The 14866-nt window shown below is 48.0% G+C and overlaps 1 protein-coding gene across 5 annotated transcripts in view; it reads right to left on the bottom strand.

The window, feature by feature from the left end:
- The window catches only part of PPP2R3B (protein phosphatase 2 regulatory subunit B''beta), a 59102-nt gene that overhangs the window by 24351 nt on the left and 19885 nt on the right, over positions 1 to 14866 (bottom strand). For all 5 annotated transcript variants that reach the window (XM_059050499.2, XM_059050500.2, XM_067023402.1 and 2 more), the window contains one exon: positions 12813 to 12998. In XM_059050499.2, the coding sequence (XP_058906482.1) occupies positions 12813 to 12998 (186 nt within the window). The remainder of the gene's footprint in view (positions 1 to 12812; positions 12999 to 14866) is intronic.

The following is a 14866-nucleotide window of genomic DNA, read 5'->3' as shown; positions in this document are numbered from 1 at the left end:
AAGGCAATCTACAGAGTCAATGCAAACCCTATCAATTTACCAATGGCATTTTTCATAGAACTAGAACAAAAAATTTTAAAATTTATATGGAAACACAAAGACCCCCAAATAACCAAAGCAATCTTGAGAAAGAAAAACAGAGCTGGAGGAATCAGGCTCCCTGGCTTTGGACTACACTACAAAGCTACAGTAATCATAACAGTATGGTCCTGGCATAAAAACAGACACAAGGGGCTTCCCTGGTGGCACAGTGGTTGAGAGTCTGCCTGCTAATGCAGGGGACACGGGTTCAAGCCCTGGTCTGGGAGGATCCCACATGCCACGGAGCGGCTAGGCCTGAGCCACAACTATTGAGCCTGCATGTCTGGAGCTCGTGCTCCACAAGACAGGCTGCAATAGTGAGAGGCCCATGCACCGCGATGAAGAGTGGCCCCCGCTTGCCACAACTAGAGAAAGCCCTCGCACAGAAATGAAGACCCAACACAACCAAAAGTAAAGTAAAATAAATAAAAGAAATGCATTTCCATTAAAAAAAAATAGAAGCTTCAAGCTTCATGTTTCTAAAAAAAGACACACGATTCAATGGAACAGGATAGAAAGCCCAGAGATTAAACCCATGCACCTACAGTCAATTAATCTATGAGAAAGGAGGCAAGAATATACAATGGAGAGAAGACAGTCTCTTCAATAAGTGGTGTTGGGAAAGTTGGACAGCTACATGTAAAAGAAAGAAATTCGGACACTGTGTAATACCGTGCACATAAAAAAAAACTCAAAATGGATTGAAGACCTAAATGTAAGACCGGATATTATAAAACTCTTAGAGGAAAACAAAGACAGACACTGACATAAATCACAGCAGTATCTTTTTGGGCCTAGCTCCCAGAGTAATGAAAATAAAAACAAAAATAAACAAATGGGACCTAATTAAACTTACAAGCTTTTGCATAGCAAAGGAAACCATCAAAACAAAACGAAAAGACAACACACAAGAGTGGGAGAAAACATTTGCAAACGAAGCAACTGACAAAGGATTTATCTCCAAAATATACAAACAGCTTATGCAGCTCAGTATGAAAGAAAACAACCCAATCGAAAACTGGGCAGAAGATCTAAATAGACACTTCTCTGTAGAAGACATACAAATGGCCAAAAAGCACATGAAAAGATGCTCAACACTGCCAAGTATCAGAGAAATGTAAATCAAAACTACAATGAGGTATCACCTCACGTTGGTCAGGATGGCAATTGTTAAAAAATGTACAAACAGGGCTTCCCTGGTGGCGCAGTGGTTGAGAGTCCGCCTGCCGATACAGGGGACACGGGTTCGTGCCCCGGTCCGGGAAGATCCCACATGCCGCGGAGTGGCTGGGCCCGTGAGCCATGGCCGCTGAGCCTGCGCATCCGGAGCCTGTGCTCCGCAACGGGAGAGACCACAGCAGTGAGAGGCCCGCGTACCACAAAAAAAAAAAAAAAAAAAAAAGTACAAACAATAAATGCTGGGGAGGGTGTGGAGAAAAGGGAACCCTCCTACACTGGCGGTGGGAATGTAAGTTGGTGCAGCCACTGTGGAGAACAGTGTGGAGGTTCCTCAGAAACCTAAAACCAGAGTTGCCATGTGATCCAGCTAACCCACTCCAGGGCATATATCCAAAGAAAATCATAATTTGAAAAGATAAACGCACCCCAATGTTCATTACAGCACTATTTACAATAGCCAAGACATGGAAACAACCTAAGTGTCCATCAACAGATGAACGGATAAAGAAGATGTGGTACATATATGCAATGGAATATGGCTCAGCCATAAGAGAGAATGAAATCATGCCATTTGCAGCAACATGGATGGACCTACAAATGATCATACTCAGTGAAGTAAGTCAGACAGAGAAAAACAAATACCGTATGATATCGCTTATATGTGGAATCTAAAAAAATGATACAAGTGAACTTATTAACAAAACAGAAACAGACTCACAAACTTAGAAAACAAACTTATGGCTACCAAAGGAGGAAGGCAATGGGGAGGGATAAATTAGGGGTTTGGAGTTAACATATACACCCTACTACATACAAGACAGATAATCCACAAGGACATACTGTATAGCACAGGGAACTCTACTCAATATCGTGGAATAACCTAGGTGGGAAAAAAATTCTGTAAAAGAAATAGGTATATATATAACTGAATCACTTTGCTGTACACCTGAAACTAACACAACATTGTATAACAACCATACTCCAAAAGAAAACAAAATTTTTTAAAGAATCATGCAAGAAGATAAGGAAAAGCTTTAGAGTAATACATTTATAATCATGCCAACGATTGTTTTAGAAAAGAACATAAATGACCAAAATTGACCCCAGAAATTAAAACCCTTAATAAAGCAGTAACGTTAAACGAAATTAAAACTGAAAGAGGAAAATGTGGAGGAGAAGACGGACGTGGAACTCACGTCCTCCCACAAATACATGAAAAATCCACCTGCGTGTGGCACAGCTCTCACGGAACACCTACTGAACACTGGCAGAAGACCTCAGACTTCAGAAAGGGCAAGAAAATCTCCATGGAACCAGGCTGGGCAGAACAAAGAAGAAGAGAAAAAGAGAGAGAGAAAAAGGAATGGGGACAGGACCTGGGCCCCAGGGAGGGAGCTGTGGAAGATGAAAGGTTCCTGCACCCTGGAGAGCAACCTCGCTGGGAGGGAGATCGGCGTGAAGGAAGGGGGAGCTTCAGGGCGTCAGAGAGAGCACAACAGGTCTGCGAAAGGCAACGCAGACAGTGACCTGCACATACAGTGGTCACTGCTGCCCTGTGCTCCCCAGACTGAGACACCCGTCCACTGGGCGGGCAGGGGCTGGGTGCTGAAGCTGGGGCTTCAGAGGTCAGACCCGGGGAGAGGACGGGGGTTGGCTGCGTGGAGACATCCTGAAGGGGCTGGAGTGTGGCAATGGAGGGTGTACGTGGAAGAAGCCTGGGCCCCCTCAGAGAGGCAAGGCACGATTGTTGGGGGATGTGCAAGGGGAATGGCAGGACCACCGAAGAAGCTTCTTTCCCCAAGTGCGCATGCTCTCAGGCAACAGCACACCGCCTACACGAGCCCCGGGGTGGGCGTGAGCCACCGCTGCTGCGAGGGACGAGGGAGCAGGCAACAGTCACTGCCCCCGCCATCCCAGGAGCAGACCAGCTGCCACTGAACCTGAGACCCGCGAGTAGGTGCCGATCGCTGTCCCTGCCCAGCGAGGGCCTTGGGGGTGTGCGCGGGTCTCCGCCCCTGCTGAGAGACCTGTCAGCACGTGCCCATCACTGCCCCTGCTGGTAGGGGCCCCGGGAGTGCGCACCCCTATTAAGGGGGTAACGGCAAGCACACGCCGAGCAAAGAGGTGACAAGCATCCAAACTAAAAGCTGCCAAAAATATTAAGCCCATACAAGCTACACAGGGACAGTCCCACATAAAATAGCCTCTCAAGACTGCAATACATAATCGTCTCTCCTAAACTCACAGAGTAAGAGAAATGTAAGTACAAGAAGCAGAGAAACCACTCGCAGTTAACAGACCGAAAGAATTCCCCTGAAGGGACGAACAACAAAACAGACAGCTTCATTCTGACAGACACGAGTTAAAGAGGGGGCAATAAACACCCTGAAGGAGGAGGAGGAGTCCAGATGGCGCACAGGAAGAGGCGGAGCTCGCGTCTCCTCACAGCGGGGGCACCAGCCAGGTGCCAGTGGGGCCTCAGACATCTAAAGGGAAGGAGGCGACCCCCAAGCGACCAGGCAGGACGTGGAGGGGAAGAGAAATGGAGGTGGGATGGGACACCCTTGGGGCGGTGAGGGGAGGGGTTCCCACGTGGGGGAGGGATCAGCGGGGACAGGGAGAGGCGATCAGGGGATCATAGGGGAATGTGGCCAGTATCTCCACCGACCACTCGCGCCCTGGCGAGCCTGCTGGGGTCCTGGGCCTCACCCTCAGCCCTCCAGGGCCCCTCCCGCTGTGCCAGGCCTAAACCCCACCCCTCAGGCCTCTTCCAGCCCCCTTTTTTCTTTTTTTTTTTTGCTGTTGTGGTTCCGTTTTGCCTTGTTGTTTTATTTTTAATTTTACAAAATTTTTATTTTTCTAATTTTATTTTAGTTTTTATTCTTTGTTATTGCCCTGCTTTGCTTTTTTTTTTTTTTTTGCAGTGCCGTGTGGCTTGTGGGATCTCGATTCCGAGGCCGGGGGTCGGGCCTCAGCTCCTGTGGTGGGAGCACCAAGTCCAAACCGCTGGACTAACAGAGAACCTCAGGTCCCAGGGAATATTAGGCAGTGTGAGGTCTCCTGGATGTCCTCATCTTGGCACCAAGACCCACCTCTACACAACTACCTGGAAACTGCAGTGCTAGACGCCTGAGGCCAAACAACCAGCAAGACACAGGAACACAGCCCCATGCATCAATAAAATGAGATGACAAAAAATATGTTATAGATGAGAGAGCAAGGTAAAAACCTACAAGACCAAATAAGTGAAGAGGAAATAGACAACTTAGCTGAAAAATAATTTAAGAGAAACAACAGTAATGATGACCCAAAATCTTGGAAACAGAATGGAGGCACGGATTGAGAAAATACAAGTGTTTAACAGGGACCTAGAAGAACTAAAGAACAAACAGAGATGAACAACACAGTAACTGAAATGAAAAATACACCAGATGGAATCAACGGCAGAAGAACTGAAGCAGCAGAAGGAATGAGTGAGCTGGAGGACAGAATGGTGGAAACGCCTGCCGAGGAGCAGCATAAAGGGAAAAGCATGAAGAGAACTGAGGACGGTCTCAGAGGCCTCGGGGACAACGCTAAACGCACCAATGTACAAATTATGGGGGTCCCAGAAGAAGAGGAGGAAGAGGAAGGGTCTGAGAAAATATGTGAAGAGATTACAATTTAAAACTTCCCTCACATGAGAAAGGAAATAGACACCCAAGCCCAGGAAGTGCACAGAGTCCCACAAGGTAAACCCAACAAGAAACACAACAAGACCCTTATTAATCAAACTAATAAAAATTAAATTCAAACAAAAAATATTAAAAGCAACAACAGAAAAGCAACAGATAACATACAAGGGAATCTCCATAAGGTTATCAGCTGATTTTTCAGCAGAAACTCTGCAGCTCAGAAAGGAGTGGCAGGATATATTTTAAATGATGAAAGGGAAAAAGCTATAACTAAGATTACCCAGCAAGGATCTCATTCAGATTCGACAGAGAAATCAAAAGTTTTACAAACAAGCAAAAGCAAAGAGAATTCAGCACCACCAAACCAGCTTTACAGCAAATGCTAAAGGAAATTCTCTATCAGGGAAACACAAGAAAAGAAAAAGACCCACAAAAACAAACCCAAAACAATTGAGAAAATGGTAATAGGAACATACATATCAATAATTACCTTGAATGCAAATGGATTAAATGCTCCAACCAAAAGACGCAGACTGGCTGAATGGATACAAAAACAACACCTGAATATACGCTGTCTACAGGAGACTCAATACAGACCTAGGGATATATACAGACTGGAAGTGGCATTGGTGGGGGGGTGGATGGAAAAAGATATTCCATGCAAATGGAAATCAAAAGAAAGCTGGAGTAGCAATTCTCATATCAGGTAAAATAGACTTTAAAATAAAGACTATTATAAGAGGTAAGGAAGGACACTACATAATGATCAAGGGATCAATCCAAGAAGAAGATATAACAATTATAAACATTTATGCACCCAACATAGGAGCACCTCAGCACATAAGGCAAATTGCTAAGAGGCATAAAAGTGGAAATTGACAGTAACACAGTAATAGTGGGGGACTTTAACACGCCACTTACACCAGTGGACAGATCATCCAGACAGAAAATAAACAGAAAAACACAAGCTTTAAATGACACAACAAACCAGACAGATTTAATTGATATTTATAGGACATTCCACCCAAAAGCAGCAGAACACACATTCTTCTCAGGTGCACACGGAACATTCTCCAGGATAGATCACATCTTGGGTCACAAATAAAGCGTTGGAAAATTTAAGAAAATTGAAAATCGTAGCAAGCATCTTTTCCGACCACCATGCTGTGAGATTAGAAATCAATTACAGGAAAAAAACTGTAAAAAAAATACAAACACATGGAGGCTAAACAAGAAGCTACTAAATGACCAAGAGATCACTGAGGAAATTTTAAAAATACATAGAAACAAATGACAATGAAAACACAGCAACCCAAAACCTATGGGATGCAGCAAAAGCAGTTCAAAGAGGGAAGTTTACACCAATTCAATCACATCTCAGGAAACAAGAAAAATCACACATAAACAATCTAACCTTACTCCTAGCAACTAGAGAAACAAGAACAAAAGAAAACTAAAGTTAGCAGAAGGAAAGAAATCATAAAGATCAGAGCAGAAATGAAGAAAACAAAAAAGTTGAAAACAGTGGCAAAGATCAATAAAACTAAAAGTTGGTTCTTTGAGAAGATAAACAAAATTGACAAACCTTTAGCCAGACTCATCAAGAAAAAAAGGGAGAGGATTCAAGACAATAAAATTAGAAATGCAAAAGGAGAAACTACAGCTAACACCACAGAAATACAAAGGATCATAAAAGACTACTACAAGCAACTCTATGCCAATAAAATGCACAACCTGGAAGAAATGAACAAATTCTTGGAAAGGTACAACTTTCCGCGACTGAACCAGGAAGAATTAGAAAATATAAACAGACGAATCACAAATAATGACATTGAAACTGTAATTAAAAATCTTCCAGCAAGTATAAGTCCAGGACCAGAAAGCTTAACAGGCAAATTCTATCAAACATTTAGAGAAGATCTAACACCTATCCTTCTCAAACTTCCAAAAAACTGCAGAGGGAGGAACACTCCCAAACTCGTTCTACAAGGCCCAAACCAGACGAGGTTATCACAAAAAAACAAAATTACAGGGCTTCCCTGGTGGCACAGTGGTTAAGAATCTGCCTGCCAATGCAGGGGACACAGGTTCGAGCCCTGGCCCAGGAAGATCCCACACGCCATGGAGCAACTAAGCCTGTGTGCCGTGACTACTGAGCCTGCGCTCAAAAGCCTGCAAGCCACAACTACTGAGCCCCCGTGCCACAACTACTGAAGCCTGCATGCCTAGAGCCTATGCTCCACAACAAGAGAAGCCACGACAATGAGAAGCCCGCGCACTGCAACTAGAGAAAGCCCGCATGCAGCAACGAAGACCCAACACAGCCAAAAACAAAAACATATTAATTAATTAATTTTTTAAAAATGAAAATTACAGACCAATGTCACTGATGAACATAGATGCAAAAATCCTCAACAGCATTCTAGCAAACAGAATCCAGCGAAACATCAAAAGGATCGTACATCATGATCAAGTGGGATTTATCCCAGGGATGAAAGGATTCTTCAATATACACAAATCAATCAATCTGATACAACATATTAACAAATTAAATAATAAAAACCATATGATCATCTCAATACACGCAGAAAAAGCTTCTGACAAAACTCAACACCGATTTAAATTCTCCAAAAAGTAGGCACAGAGGGAAACTACCTCAACATAATAAAGGCCATATAATGACAAACCCACAGCAAACATCATTCTCAATGGTGAAAAACTGAAAGTATTTCCTCTAAGATCAGGAAGAAGACAAGAATGTCCACTCTCACCACTATCATTCAACATAATTTTGGAAGTCCTAGCCACGGCAAACAGAGAAGAAAAATAAATAAAAGGAATATAAACTGGAAAAGAGGAAGTACAACTATCACTGTTTGCAGGTGACATGATACTATACATAGAAAATCCTAAAGATGCCACCAGAAAACTACTAGAGCTAATCAATGAATTCAGTAAAGTTGCAGGATACAAAATTAAAGCACAGAAATTGCTTGCATTCATATACACTCACAATGAAAGATCAGAAAGAGAAATTAATGACCTGATCCCATTTACCATTGCAACAAAAAGAAAATACCTAGTAATAAACCCACCTAAGGAGGCAAAAGACCTGTACTCAGAAAACTATAAAACACTGATGAAAGAAATCAAAGATGATACAAACAGACGGAACTATTCCATATTCTTGGACTGCAAGAATCAATATTGTGAAAATGACTATACTACCCAAAGCAATCTACAGATCCAACGCAATCTCTATCAAATTACCAATGCCATTGGTATTTTAAACTCCAGATGTGGCACATATATACAATGGAACATTACTCAGCCATAACAAGAGTGAAATAATGCCATTTGCAGCAACATGCATGGACCAAGAGATGATCATACTAAGTGAAGTAAGTCAGACAGAGAAAGACAAATATCATATGATAACATAAATACATGTGGAATCTCAAGAATGATACAAATGAACTTATTTACAAAACAGAAACAGACTCACAGACATACAGAACAGACTTTGGTTGCCAAGGGCTTTGAGGAGTGGGGGAGGGATGGATTGAGAGCTTGGGGTTAGTAGATGCAAACTAGTATCAGGTTGGCCAAAAGGTTTGTTTGATTTTTTTTTTTTTTTTTGTAAGATGGCTCTAGTAGCACTTAGTTGTCTTTAACTTCGTTCAAAACAATTTTGTTAGACTGTATGTGACAGCTGTCATACCAGCATGCATTTAGAAAAAAGACTTATCCACCCCCCAAAAAAAAAGACTTATCAAAATTGGTTAAATTTTTGTGTAGCCATTTTAATATTGAAGATGGGAGAAAAAAAAGCAACATTTTCGGTATATTATGCTTTATTATTTCAAGAAAGGTAAAAACGCAACCAAAACGCAGAAAAACGATCTGTGCAGCGTATGGAGAAGGTGCTGTGACTGATCGAACGTGTCAAAAGTGGTTTGTGAAGTTTCGTGCTGGAGGTTTCTCGCCGGACAATGCTCCACGCTCGGGTAGGCCAGCTGAAGTTGATAGCGATCAAATCCAGACGTTAACTGAGAACAGTCAACGGTATACCACGCGGGAGACAGCCAACATACTCACAACATCCAAATCAAGCGCTGAAAATCACCTGCCAGCTTGGTGATGTGAATCGCTTTGATGTTTGGGTTCCCCTTAAGCGAAAAGAACCTTCTTGACCGCACTGCTGCAAGAGACTCTCTACTGAAACGTAATGATAACATTCCACCTTTAAAACAAATTGTGACGGTGATGACAAGTGGATGCCGTACAACAATGTGGAACGGAAGAGGTCGCGGGGCAAGCGGAACGAACCGCCACCAACCACACCAAAGGCCGGTCTTCATCCAAAGGAGGTGATGCTGCGTACATGGTGGGATTGGAAGGGAGCCCTCTATTATGAGCTCCTTCTGGAAAACGAAATGATTAACTCCAACAAGTACTGCTCCCAAGCAGACCAACTGAAAGCGGCACTCAACGAAAAGCGTTCAGCACCAGTCAACAGAAATGCATAATCTTCCATCGGGATAACACAAGATCGCGTGTCTCTCTGATGACCAGGCAGAAGCTGTTAAGAGGTTGGCTGGGAAGTTCTGATTCATCCACCGTATTCACCAGACATCACACCTTTGGATTTGCATTTATTTAGGCCTTCACAAAATTCTCTTAATGGAAACAGTTTCAATTCCCGGGAAGACGGTAAAAGGCACCTGGAACAGTTCTTTGCTCAAAAAGATACAAGCTTCTGGGAAGATGGAACGATGAAGTTGCCTGAAAACTGGCCGAAGGTAGTGGAGCAAAAGGGTGACTCCGCTGTTCAGTGAAGTGCTTGGTGAAACTGAACAACGTGTCCATTATTTTTTACTTAAAAACCGAAGGCACACATACATACGATGGAATCTTACTCGGCCACAGAGAGAAGAGAAACTGGGTCATTTGTAGAGACAGGGACGGACCTAGAGACTGTCATACAGACTGAGGTCAGAAAAAGAAAAACAAATATTGTATATTAAGGCATATTTGTGGAATCTAGAAAAGTGGTACAGATAAACTGGTTTGTAAGGCAGAAATAAGAGACACAGATGCAGAGAACAAACATATGGACACCACGGTGGGGAAGCGGGCATGGGATGAACTGGGAGATCGGGATTAACATAGATACACTAATCTGTATTAGCCAGACGACTAACAAGAACCTGCTGTGTAGCACAGAGAACTCCATTCGACCGTACGGTAGACACTAACCGAACCCTGTAAAACAACTATACCCCAATTAAAGAAAAAAAAAATAAGTTGTGAGTATGTGAGGTTATGGATGTGCTAACTAACATTACTGTGGTCATCATTTTGCAATAAATACATCTATCGAATCGCTATTGTGTACACCTTAAACTTACACAATGTTGTATGTCAATAACCTCAATAAAGCTAGAAATAAATAAGTACAAAAACCAAAACTGAAGGCACTTTTTGGCCAACCCAATATATATAGAATGGATAAATAACAAGGTCTTACTGTATAGCACAGGGAACTATATTCAATATCCTGTAATAAAGCATAATGAGAAAGAATACACAAAAGAATGTGTGTACCTGTATAACTGAATCACTTTGCTGTACAGCAGAAATTAACACAACAATGTAAAACAACTTTAATATTTAAAAAGGGAAAAGAATTACCCAGAGAATGGGAGAAAATATTTGCACACTATATATATCCGATAAGGGATTCTACCTAGACTGTATAAAGAACTCTTACAATTCAACAATAAAATGACAAATACCCCAACTGAAAAAAATAATCAAAGGATCTGAAGAGGCGTTTTTCCAAAGAAGATACAGAAATGGCCAATAAGCACATGAACAGAGGCTTCACATTAATCATGAAGGAAATGCAAATCCAAACCACAAGGAGGTACCACTTCACACACACTGGGAAAGGATGGTCTATAATCAAAAAGACAGGTAACAAGTGTTGGAGAGGACGTGAATAAATGGGAAGCCTCACACCGTGCTGGTGGGAATGTAAAGCGGGGCGGCTGCTTTGGAAAACAGTCTCCTAGTTCCTCAGAAAGTTAAACAGTGTTACCATCTAACCCAGCAATTCACTCCTAAGTACCCAAGAGAAATGCAAACATGTCTGTCTACACAAAAACTTGTAGCACATAAATGTTCACAGCTGCACCACTCACAAGAGCCAAAAGGTGGAACAACCCAAGTGTCCACAAAAGGATGAACGGATAAATACGTAAAGGAATATTAAAAGGAGGGAAGGGACTTCCCTGGTGGCACAGTGGTTAAGAGTCCGCCTGCCAATGCAGGAGACACGGGTTCGAGCCCTGGTCCGGGAAGATCCCACACGCCGCGGAGCAACGAAGCCCGCGCGCCACAACTACTGAGCCTGCGCTCTACAGCCCTCGAGCCACCACTACTGAGCCTGCGCGCCTAGAGCCTGTGCTCCGCAACAACAGAAGCCGCAACGAAGAGCAGTCCCCGCTCGCCGCAACTAGAGAAAGCCCGCGCGCAGCAACGAATAGCTAACACAGCCAAAAATAAATAAATAAGTGTATCAAAAAGGAGTTAAGCACGGGCTACAACGTGGACGGACCTCGAACACAGGATGCTCAGTGAGAGAAGCCAGACCCAGAAGGACACACAGTGTGTGATTCCACTTGTAGGAAACATCCAGAACAGGCCCATCCACAGAGACAGAAAGTAGATTAGTGGTTTCCTAGGGATGGGGGAGAAGGGGATTGGGGGATGACAGGCAAAGGGTATAAGGTTTCTTTCTGCGGTGATAAGAGTTAACTGTAGTGACGGCTGCCCAACTCTGTGAATACACAAAAAACTACTGAGTTGCACACTTTAAACGGGTGAATTGTGTGCCATATGAATGACATCTCAAGAAAGCTGTTAGAAAAAGAAAAGAAGGCGGCCGCTGAAAACTGAAAGCAAAAGGGAGTACGTGAAGCTATTCAGCACACAGAACAGGACTTTTCAGAATGCACATAACGGACAGAGGATCAGCCGCCAGGATGTAGAGAGAAATTGTACAGGCGGGGAGGGAGAATGAAGAGAGAGAACTCACCCCAGCAGCAGCAGGGGCAAAGGAGAGGCACAAGCAGCCCACTGGAGAGACCTAACACTGAATTCAGAAGCACTCTGTCAAGCAGCCTGAGCCACGGGGGACCGGGAGGTACAAACTCAAACACCCAGGAAGTGCCCGCGCGCAGCCGCCAGTGACACAGAGAGCTGGGGGGCTGGGTGCGTGGGAACGTTCCGTGGGGGCGGGCGCGACACCGCTAGGCCATCTGGGGCACCTCACGCAGGTGACGGTGAGGACGGTCCCCTGGCCAGCAAGCCCGCCCCCAGTGTGAGGCAACGGAGGGACCGCATGCAAGCCGGGTCCCTCGCCACAGGCAGACAGCCTGCCATCCGGGACGGACGAGCGCACCGTGCTGTGGTCCCACAGCAGACGGTGCAGCAACCAAACTGACTGGGCGTCCGCACGCGGGACCCTGACACACACCGTTGGAAGAAAACACCGAATTGCTCCGGGAGGCGCACGGCGTGGGAACACCTGGGTTGAGTTGAAAACCCCACACGCGGACTGCGGCTGCACATGCGTCCACCCAGAACGCCACCGCCCGGCACGGCAGAGACACAGAGCCCCTGGGAAGGGTCCCTCCAGCCGCCCACAGCTGGGGGGCGGCACACAGACACGCCCGAGGACAAAGCGTGACACGGGTCCCTCTGTGCCTCAGGTCACTAGGACTGAAGCACGCGGGACGCGGGTGAGGCGAGCTCTACGTGGCCACGACCGCAGAGGGAGCGCGGGCCACGTCCCCGCGCGCAGACACCCACCTTGGCCACTCTGCCCATGTCTCCCATGGTGGCCCTCTCGTGCGGGAACTGGGCGAACGTCCTCTCGATCTTGGCGATGATGGCGTCTACGTTCACCGCGTCCTGCGGGCGGCCTCGGGGGAAGTAGAACGTGGGAATGCTCAGGCTGGCAGCGGGCGGCAGGGGTTCCTCCTTCCTCGTCTGGACCTGAGAGAGAGAGGGCAGTGAGGGCCCAGCACGGCGAGCGCCTGCTTCCCGCCGGTGCGTGCCGAGCAGGGGCGGGCTGGACCAGAGCGGCCGCCCCCAGCCCAGCGAACCCGACTGTGGACAGAACGCCCGGACCGTCGCCGGGCTGACTGCGGACACGGGAGGTGACGCGGCCCGTGGCGGAGCGCCACACACACGGCCCTGCTTCCACCGATCCCGCCTCGGCTGTGACCCCTCAGGACGAGGACGGCTGCTGAGAGAACCTGCCCTCCTGCCCTCCGGGGAGGTCAAGGTCGGCACAGGCGGGCTGTCCCGTCGTTTGCATCTCGCGCCTGGAACCGCCTGTCCCCACGCCATCCTTCCCTGTGGACGGGATGTGAGGCCAGCGCCGTGGCCGGGCACGGCCCTCAGAAAGCAGCACAGCCGCGAGGGCTCGGCATCCTGGCACAGCCACCCTGGAGCCCACACCGCGCGTCCCGAACGGCAGTGCCAGGAGTCTGCCCGGAGGCCGGCGGGGCGAGCTGTGAGCTCGACGCAGTCACAGGTCAGAAGCGGGCACCTCGCACGCAGAGGAGCGTTGCGCTCGCCACCGCGCCCGAGCAGATGGGGCCAGTCAGCGGAACCTCTTGGGAAGCAGCTGCCGGGAGCGGACGCGCCGGGACTGGGCAGGTCTGGGGAGGCGGGAGGGCGGGCGCACGCGGTGAGGCTTGCTGCCCCTGGGCTGAGGGCCACTGTCCCGCTGCAGGATGCGCAGTGCCCCTCTATGCCGACCCAGGAAGGCCACCTGGGTGCCAGAAACAGCCGCCCCGAGTCACGGCCCACAATGCCCATGGAGACTCACGCATCCGGGCACCTCTGACGGGCAGGGACAGGGAAGCCCGGTCCAGCCCCTGGCCCACCTCCTGGACACGCCCCAGATTCCCTGTGCTTGGGGACGGGAGGACACACCGTGCCGCAGCAGGAAGAGCCCAGGGTCCTGGTGGGAAGCGCCGGAGCGAGAGATGAGCACCCAAGGCCAGGCCTCAGGCCATGGGGCCGGCGGGGGACGGGGAGTGACCGGGTGTTCCGGAGAGGGGACGGCGAGATACGCCCGCCAACGAGGTCTGGAAACTCGGCGCACACGGGGCAGTACGGAGACACGGAGCCCACGGCCCCTGGGCATCCGGAGACACACGTGGAAAAGCACATGGAAGGCAAACGCAGGAGAGAGGGCTCACGGGTGGCACTGCCCCGCCAGGGGTGGTTACAGCCAGGGGGTTGCGGTGGGCAGCCAGGCCCGCACAGCCAAGGACGGGGCGCGGTGGCGGTCTGCTCACGGCGGGGTGCCCCCGTCCCAGCTGCCCCGACCAGGCACATGCAGCACAGCTCCACGCCCACCAGTGCCAGGGGCCCCCCACCAACCTGCAGCCTACAGACAGCACACGGCCCTCAGGAGTCACGCCGTGCACTGATTCTAACGGTGTGAGTGGACATCACTCCTACAGCCTGCAACCCAGACCGCTTCTCCACCGCAACGCAGCAGGCGACGGCAGGCACCCCCTCGGTCACATCAGGGACCTCCCGCTACCCCTCGGTCACACCTTGGGACTTCCCGCGACCCCTCTGTCACATCAGGGACCTCCCACGACCCCTCGGTCACATCAGGGACCTCCCATGTCCCGTCAGCCACGTAGGGGATGTCCCGCATCCCCTTCTGTCACATCGGGGATGCCCCACGTCTCCTGTGTTTCCTGAGGTCCCAGCTGAGGAGGCAGTTGCTCAGTGCTCGGTGACCTTGCCCGGGGCAGCGACCGCATGGAGAGGAGGTGAAGCCGTCATGGGTCAGCTGTACCAGGTCCGTGTGGCAGCCTGGGGACACTGGGTGAGGA

Source organism: Kogia breviceps, chromosome X, assembly GCF_026419965.1.
Source record: "Kogia breviceps isolate mKogBre1 chromosome X, mKogBre1 haplotype 1, whole genome shotgun sequence".
In the NCBI taxonomy this organism is placed as follows: Eukaryota; Metazoa; Chordata; class Mammalia; order Artiodactyla; family Physeteridae; genus Kogia; species Kogia breviceps.
Note: the sequence above shows the minus strand (reverse complement) of the source record. Positions and strands in the feature narration are given on the sequence as shown.